The 8,152-nt window shown below is 37.4% G+C and overlaps 1 protein-coding gene across 1 annotated transcript; it reads left to right on the top strand.

Moving 5' to 3' along the window:
• Positions 1-5,781: 5,781 nt before the first annotated feature.
• Or51g1 (olfactory receptor family 51 subfamily G member 1) lies at positions 5,782-6,717 on the top strand. Its single transcript, XM_020187799.2, has one exon. It carries the CDS (start codon positions 5,782-5,784, stop codon positions 6,715-6,717), a length of 936 nt encoding a protein of 311 aa, XP_020043388.2.
• The last annotated feature ends 1,435 nt before the right edge of the window (positions 6,718-8,152 follow it).

Below are 8,152 nucleotides of genomic sequence, written 5' to 3'. Positions count from 1 at the left end.
ATGTTTTGTCAAAAATTATAATTCTGTTACAATAAATGTGTATACAAAACAAAATAGAAGGGATGCATTGTTGCCTGGTTATAATCATGAATTATGTTAGTACTACAATCATTCTAAAGTATACTTCTGAAAAAATAAGTTTATTAATTTTACAAGAACATTGTTTTTTACAATATTGCTGTTCTTTAACAAAATTATCTTCATGTCTTTGCTACATGAAACAATGCACCTTCAATATTGAGCTTATTTAGTTCAAAATAGCATTCAATATAAGGTGAGGTGTTTCTGCAGAATAAGCATTCAAAAACTTTAGTTAGAGTAATGAATTGGAATAAAATAATTAAGCAATTTATGTAAGTATCTGCTTTTCTATCTGAGACAAGTGACTAATGACTTAAAATTAACATAATCTAATTTCTGCTAATGAAGTCAACATCACAACAGGTATCCCTTCTCTTTTCACAATGACTATAAAACTTGAAATCAAAATGGAGCAAGATTATTTTGAATGGAGTATTTAAATCTATGTTTGAAAACATGAATTTAAATATAACATACCATGTAAATCTATCTTCAGTAGCTGTGTGTGGTAACCACCTGCAAGTATAATGTACTTTTAAAATTTCACAAACTTTTGAAGAACTTGTTATTTTTTTCAATTTGTTATTGTGTGATTATTATATCAATTTGGCCGTTATTGTGATAATATGTATTAACAAATATTTCATGCATGCTATAAGTTGTAAATTATAATTATCTAATAATTATCGAGTTTCCTGGGAAAATAAGCAAGAAAATATATCATTCTACTATAATAAATGATAAACACTAAACACTCACTGATCTCTACCTCCTGCACATATTTATAATTAACAAATAATTTCCTGTTAACATCAGGCCATTGTCTTTTTTCATTCCACAGGGTTTAGCATAAGAAATAACAAAAGTGGTTAGTTTTAAAATGTAACATCTAGAAGGGACAATATCGTCAAATATCTCCCACCACCAATAGAACCTGGAAGGAGTTAGCCACATCTACAAGCTTTTATACCAGTGTATTGTATTTTGTCAGTTAGAGTCTTGCGTGCTTTAGTAACACTGCACTAAAAACACTGAAGATAAGAGAAATGGGATTATCAGTGACCATCTGTCAGGCTTAGAATATGGTGCGGTCAGTGCACTGGCATCTCAGGCTCCCTTAGATGAAACAGCAGCAGAACCTTGAAGTACAAGGTGCCAATCTAGCAGGCTCAAACCACATGTGTACTCGGAAGAAAGCACAAGGATAGCCAATAGTAATTAAGGAACTTATAATTTAAGGAACCTATAATTTAAGATGAAGGGCCAAAGAGGACTATCTTCTCCCTAACCTCACACCAAATCACACTATCACTTGACACTAAATCAGATGAGAATGATTGATAGAACCAAAATCTATATTTGAAAAAAAAAGAGGGAAAGGGAGATATTCTTTATCTAAAACAAAAATAAATAATCTCAGAGACATTTAATTGTCCCTGGGTCACATGAACACATGGTTAGAAAGTGTCTGAGGTAAGGTTGGAATCAGCTTTATCCTTTATCTGAATCAATTCTCTCTCTCTCTCTCTCTCTCTCTCTCTCTCTCTCTCTCTCAATGATCCTGTATCAGGGTTTCTCACACACACACATATACCCCACCCCCTGTCCTCAGCTAAAAGTCATGAAAACTCTTCAGGGAATTTTCAGACTCAGCAGAAGCCTCTGAGGAGAAGCTCCTGAAACACTTCAAAAGGGTCTTGGAGGGAATATTCTTGCAGCCAAGTTCTGGATTGAAGTACACATTACAAGTCCTTTTTTTTCCAGTTGTTGTTGCTCAGGTATGTACAACAATGTAGAATCACATAGAGAACGGTTAGGTATGCAAAAATGACCAACATGGAACCAAGGCCATACACTGAGCTTTTAGTGCTAGTTAAATCTCCACATTACTCAAGTAAACTTTGAGTGACAGATGGACTTGGAGTAGGAGAACTGCAGTTGGAGTCCTAGTTTTGTCTTTGTGTGTGACCCTTAAAAGTCATGTTCATCCTTCTGATTCATTCCTGCTGCCTTTCATCTCTTTTCTCATCATTCAGAGTACAGTTCCTTGATCTTTAAATTTGAATTGTAATTTCTATTTTCCTTACCTTAAACCTGTGTTTGTATAATTAAATATTGAAGTGGATTTGACAACGCTTTGCAACTTTCAAGCTGTATACTAATATAAGGTCATAATCATTCTTGGAGAAATTCTGCAGAGCATCAAAACACAGATGGTAAAGATAGTAAACATCTTTGTGCAATTATGTGAAGAATCCAAGTCAGAGGAAATCAGTCTGCCATAGGCTCCAGAATGACATCCCTTTGTTCCAATAAATGAGAGATAAAGGGAGAACTTAGGGTATTCTGTAGTCTAGGGGAAGAATCAGCTTATTCATTGATATGGAGGTGAGTGACACTGAGAAGTTAATTTAGAGTAGCTGCACTGAAATTATTCTGTTTAATTCCTACTAATCTCATCTTTCTCATCAACTTCTTCACTCATTTATTCATCACACTTACCAGTTTCCACATCTTGCCATGATTGTGAGCCCACTGATAAAATAAATCTGATATCTCTCTGGTTCTAGTCATGGTTTATTTTTCTCTTTCTTGGTCTCCTCATGCATTGAACACTGATCTCTTATCCAATACCCAAAATGCAAGGATGATACATATTCGGAAGGCGAGATAGTAGCTGGAAGAGAATATTATGAAAGTAAATTCTCACTCGGTAGGCATAATGACCCTTCCCAGTCTAGAGATACAGGGTGAAAAATATGGCCTTAAATGTTCTTTCTATTTTTCAATCTCTCTGAAATGCTAAGAGGAAAATGAAAAGAAGCATCACTGTGAGTCTGCTGGCTAAAGCCACACAGGTATTTAAACTTTTGTTTGTATCTCTTCTTAACTAATAGGAAATGTGTCTTTCTTTACATTTATTAAATTTTAAAATTCTGTTAACATTTTCTCTCTCAAATTTCCCAGTCTCAGAATGAGCTCACTCCCATTCAAGTACTAACTAGGCCTGCCCCTGTTTAGCTTCTGAGATCAGATGAAATCAGGCACATTCAAAGTGGTGTGGCCATAGAGGAGCTCACACCATTACCTAAGATCCCCTCACCATGCTCTCCAAATCCTATGATGCTCACTTTTTCATGCATAGCCTACTCACTCTCCAAGTTCCATGTCTTTCCTTCATTGTTCCTTTTTACTAGCTGTCCCTTTTTATATCTTTTTCTTGTTTCTCTTTTGGAACCATAAAATAAGATGTGTTTTATTACTAAACTAATTATCATTTTATTATCTTATTATGATTATTGTGATTTGAAGTGTGAGTGACAAAGTTGGGTTTAATATTTTATTTTTTCTTTATTTTCAGCCTTCAATGTCCCTCTACCTTGTTGAAAAAGAAAGCCTTTGAAAGAATATTCTCCAACTGAAGGTGTGGCTCAAGTGGTAGAGATCTTGCTTGCAAGTGCTTTCAATCCTCAGTCCCACCAAAAAAAAAAAATACCCTCAATTTCCTACATTCCTTCCTTTATAAAATTGATGCCTTCACTCACCCATAGACTTTTTTAGAGCAAAAAATACACAGAATATAGTTTTCACTTATTCTTTCCCACCCACTAGTAATAAATCCATAAATTATCTCCAGTCTCTTAAAATATACTCTGAAAACCAGTGATAACTTCATGGAGATTGTAAGTACAACGTTCCCTTTAAAACCCTTATCTAACTTCATCTTTTTGTAATCAACAGTGCTAACTTGATTTTATTGACATAACAACCTTTTCATCCTGCTTTTTTGACTATTATCTGTCTTTTTTCTCATTCTAATTTATGCCCTATTTTCATTCAAATAGCTTCCAGTCCTGTGTTCTGTGCCCCTGGCTCTCCTTCCCACATTTTATCTCCTAGCAATTTCTCCATACTCATGGCAGGTTCCTACAACACACACTCTCACTTGGATGAGAGCCCAAAGCAAACATCAGCATAGGCACTTGCCCCAGGAATTACATTTTCAACTTGCAAACAGTATATATCCTAAACTGAACTCATTCCCCAAAATATTTCTTCTCTATTGTTATCAATCTTGGCTCATCTACTGTTATTCATGTAATGGAGATGTCTATACACAGACTTGTCCAACACAGGAAACCGTATTTTAATTGTCTAAATCTTATAACAGCTAATTTCCTATACAACAATGAAGGAAATATGGCCTAATGACAATAATGTGAATTTGGCATTATATCATCATACCTGTATGTATTCTGTAAGTTGACCCAGATAAGTTTATCTCTCTGTGCCATAATTTTCTCACCTATATTATGCTCTTAAGAACAGAACCTATCTGATAGCACTGGTGTCAGGGTTGGATGACATAATTCACATTATATATTTTTTAAGCCAACAGGTATATTTATTTAGTTATTTTGGTATTTGGGTTTGAACTCAGGGCCTCATGCTTGCTAGGAAAGCATTCTACCACTTAAACCACTCCACCAGCCCTTATGTGTGCTGAGTATTTTTAAAATAAGGTGTCGCTTTTCTTTCTTAAACTGGCCTCAAACCAAGATCCTCCTTGTTGGTGTCTCCTGAATAGCTAGGATTCACAGATGGGAGCTGCCTGTACCCAGCATAACAGGTGTATTGAGTAAATGTTGTCTATTTTAATTCTTTGGCATTAAATTAGGTGATAAATACTGTACTAGTCAGACTACATTTTTATGTATAGTACACACACACAAAAAAAAACAGTTTTCAATGTTATTTGTTCTGAAGGCAGAGCAAAGGATAGTCCAGTTCAGGAATTATAGTGAGTCGTATCAATCCAAGCCCCAGAGGCATAGCTCACTTTGAGTGCCTTCAGACTTAGCTTCAGTTCAAGGGTAGATTAGAGGCTTTGCCCTGTTATTTCAGATTGCTCTACTTCAACTTTTGTGCTTCAGACTTGATGCACACCTCTTCTGCATCCCATCTCTATACTGAGTCCTGGCTTTACCACTCTGCAATTGGAGGCACATCTCTCTTGGTGTCTCCCAGAACTAAGTCTCAAAGCCTCCTTTCCTAGAATTATTTATTCATTTTCAGAAGCCTCAGCTGCTTCTTTGATGTTACTTAGTCTCAGACTGTAGATTTTTTGTACTGCCATTTACTTCCTTACCCACTAAGGATGTTGCATAGATTCAGAAAAATGTGTCACTCTGGCCACAAATTTCACGTTCAAGGACTTCAACATTTACTAAACATGTTCTCTAATACCTCCTGTAGTCTAAGCACCTTGAAATGAAACAAAATACCCAGGCAGATTACAAATACATTTGAAGACACATTATTTACATCTGATCCTACCACAAAAGTGTTCAGAGTGACGCGTAGTGCTACTTCGCTATATATATGATAAAGATTCTGAATGTTTTACTCATTGAATTGGAGAATTTTTCAGGGTAGATCACATGAAAAAGTGCTCTCTGAGGTGGACATAGCACATAAGTAAATTTCACGGCAACCTTGGGCTATAGTAATCCACTATTAAAGCTCCCTCCCTTTTCCCCTGGAAAAGGCTAGAAGATAAGGCCCCAATTCTCTCTGGACCATCTGCAGACCCTTTCTGACTCACTAGTCTTGGTGTATTTATGTGACTGAGGACTCAATCCTGTCACTCTCCTGGATCTCATTCTGTATCTCAGGTTGTGAATCCAAGATTGTAATATCATGACCATCGTTTACAACAGCAGCCTCCAAAAAGCCACTTTCTTCCTGACAGGCTTCCAAGGTCTGGAAGATCTCCATGGCTGGATCTCTCTTCCCTTTTGCTCCATCTACTTGGCAGTTATTTTGGGGAACCTTACTATCCTCCACATCATATGTACTGAGGCTACCCTCCATGAACCCATGTACTATTTCTTGGTCGTGCTAGCCCTCACAGACTTGGGCCTTTGCCTCTCCACATTACCCACTGTCCTGGGCATCTTCTGGTTTGATGCCAGAGAAATTGGCATCCCAGCCTGCTTCATTCAGCTCTTCTTCATCCACACCTTGTCTCTAGTGGATTCATCTGTTCTCCTGTCCATGTGCGTTGACAGCTATGTCGCCATTTGCAACCCGCTGCGCTACTCCACCATCCTGACGCCTGTGCGGATTGTCAAGATGGGGCTGGGCTCAGTGGTCAGAAGCACCCTTCTTATCTTCCCCTTGCCATTCCTTCTTAAGTGCTTCCAGTACTGCCGCTCCCATGTGCTGGCCCATGCCTACAGTCTGCACCTAGAGATTATGAAGCTGGCCTGCTCTAACATTATTGTCAATCCCGTCTACGGGCTCTTTGTTGTGGCCTGCACCGTGGGTGTGGACTCCCTGCTCATCTTTCTCTCATATGCCCTTATCCTCCACACTGTGCTGAGCAAAGCTTCCCACCAGGAGCACCTCCAGGCCCTCAACACCTGTGTCTCCCACATCTGTGCTGTGCTGCTTTTCTACATCCCCATGATTGGCTTGTCTCTTGTGCATCGCTTTGGTGAACAGCTGCCGCATATTGTACACCTGCTAATGTCCTATGTGTATCTGCTGTACCACCTCTCACGAACCCCATTGTCCATAGCATCAAGACTAAGCAAATCCACCAACGTATCTTTAAGAAGTTTGAATTTGTAAAGTCACTTAGCTGTTTTCAGAAGGATTAAGTTAGCATGGAGGGAAGACGGTTTGGCCAAAAGTCCACGTATTTTTATTTATTCATTTGTTTCAGCTATGCTGTGGGAAAGTAGCATGCTCTTAATGATTATCAACAACAAAAAAATTAGCTCTGTTAACATACAGGCTGTGTGACTTTGGGAAAGTTATCTATCTCTCTGTTCTTCAGTTTCCTCAATTGAAAAATGGGCATGGAGGTAATTGTAATATCTTCTTTCCTCATAGGGATGTTGTGAAGATTAATTGAGGTAATTCATGTAAATCTCTAACTCAGTGTGACAAATACACAGTTCTCAGGTAAATATTAATTATTATTATTTAAGAGACTCTAAAAGAGTACACAAGTTTCATCTTTCAATTCTCTGGTCAGTGAATTTAATTAATGATTGTACTTTTTGAACTATTTTCATTAGCATGCATTAATAGTACAAAGGGGGTCTCATAATGCCATAGATGCATACAGAGTACTTTGAGCAAGTTCACCATTTCTATGAAACTTAGATTTTAATTTATCTTTGTTATTTTTTATAATCATAATTTTTGCTCATTTGCAACAAATTTATACATATTCATACCCACACCCCATATGATGTCTTCATTGCTTGCTAAGCACATACCAACCAAATTAAGAAAAAGAGCAGGTGCCCTAGACATTTGTGGAAAGGAATCAAATTAAAGCAATACAAAAATATTCATGATAATCCTTAAAAGAGGAAGCTGTCATTGAAGGTTATCACTCACCGTCTAAGTAACTAGTCAAAGAACTTGATTTCTTACTTGAGTAATTTTATATATTACACAGGTGAGGAAGTGGGAGGGAGACATGCATCATTGTATGTTTCTCCACAAGGAGATTCACTCACCTACATCTAGGCATTTCAAACAATGCCTGAAAACACAGTCACACAAATACACACTGCCATTGTTCTTTCTCACTGTTTTTGATGTCCCCTACGTATGTGTATTTGCTATTCCGTGCTTGCTTTGGTTTGTGTGTCCCAGTTGGCCAGTTTATGTCAATTCATTTCTGTGCATTAACACAGGAAGGAAGGATCTATAGCACTTTATATTCTCTGGAAGATAGATGCCCTCCTCTAGGACTTGAGTAGTCACAAGAAGGAAAATGGTGTGACTCAGCAATTTCTTCCTTTTCTATTTACCTTGGCCTGACTCCAGATACAAAAAGGAAGATTTTTTTAAGCAAAACACAGTGATATAGTATTTGATCATGAAACAGAAGTACATAGAATTAGTGTTGCTATGAGAAAATTGACTACATGAAAGGACGGATCAGCTTTACAGCCTCAACTGTCCCTGTCAGGAAGGCAGCAAGAAATAAAGCTCTGAGAACCAGGTTTGCATGATTTTGCACAGACAAATGTGAATATGAACACAT

The sequence above is a fragment of the Castor canadensis genome, chromosome 1 (genome assembly GCF_047511655.1).
Source record: "Castor canadensis chromosome 1, mCasCan1.hap1v2, whole genome shotgun sequence".
Lineage (NCBI taxonomy): Eukaryota > Metazoa > Chordata > Mammalia > Rodentia > Castoridae > Castor > Castor canadensis.
Note: the sequence above shows the minus strand (reverse complement) of the source record. Positions and strands in the feature narration are given on the sequence as shown.

What these genes read in the sequence shown, in the direction of transcription:
- Or51g1 (XM_020187799.2), top strand. Translation starts at nt 5,782, where the DNA reads ATGACCATCGTTTACAACAGCAGCCTCCAAAAAGCCACTTTCTTCCTG.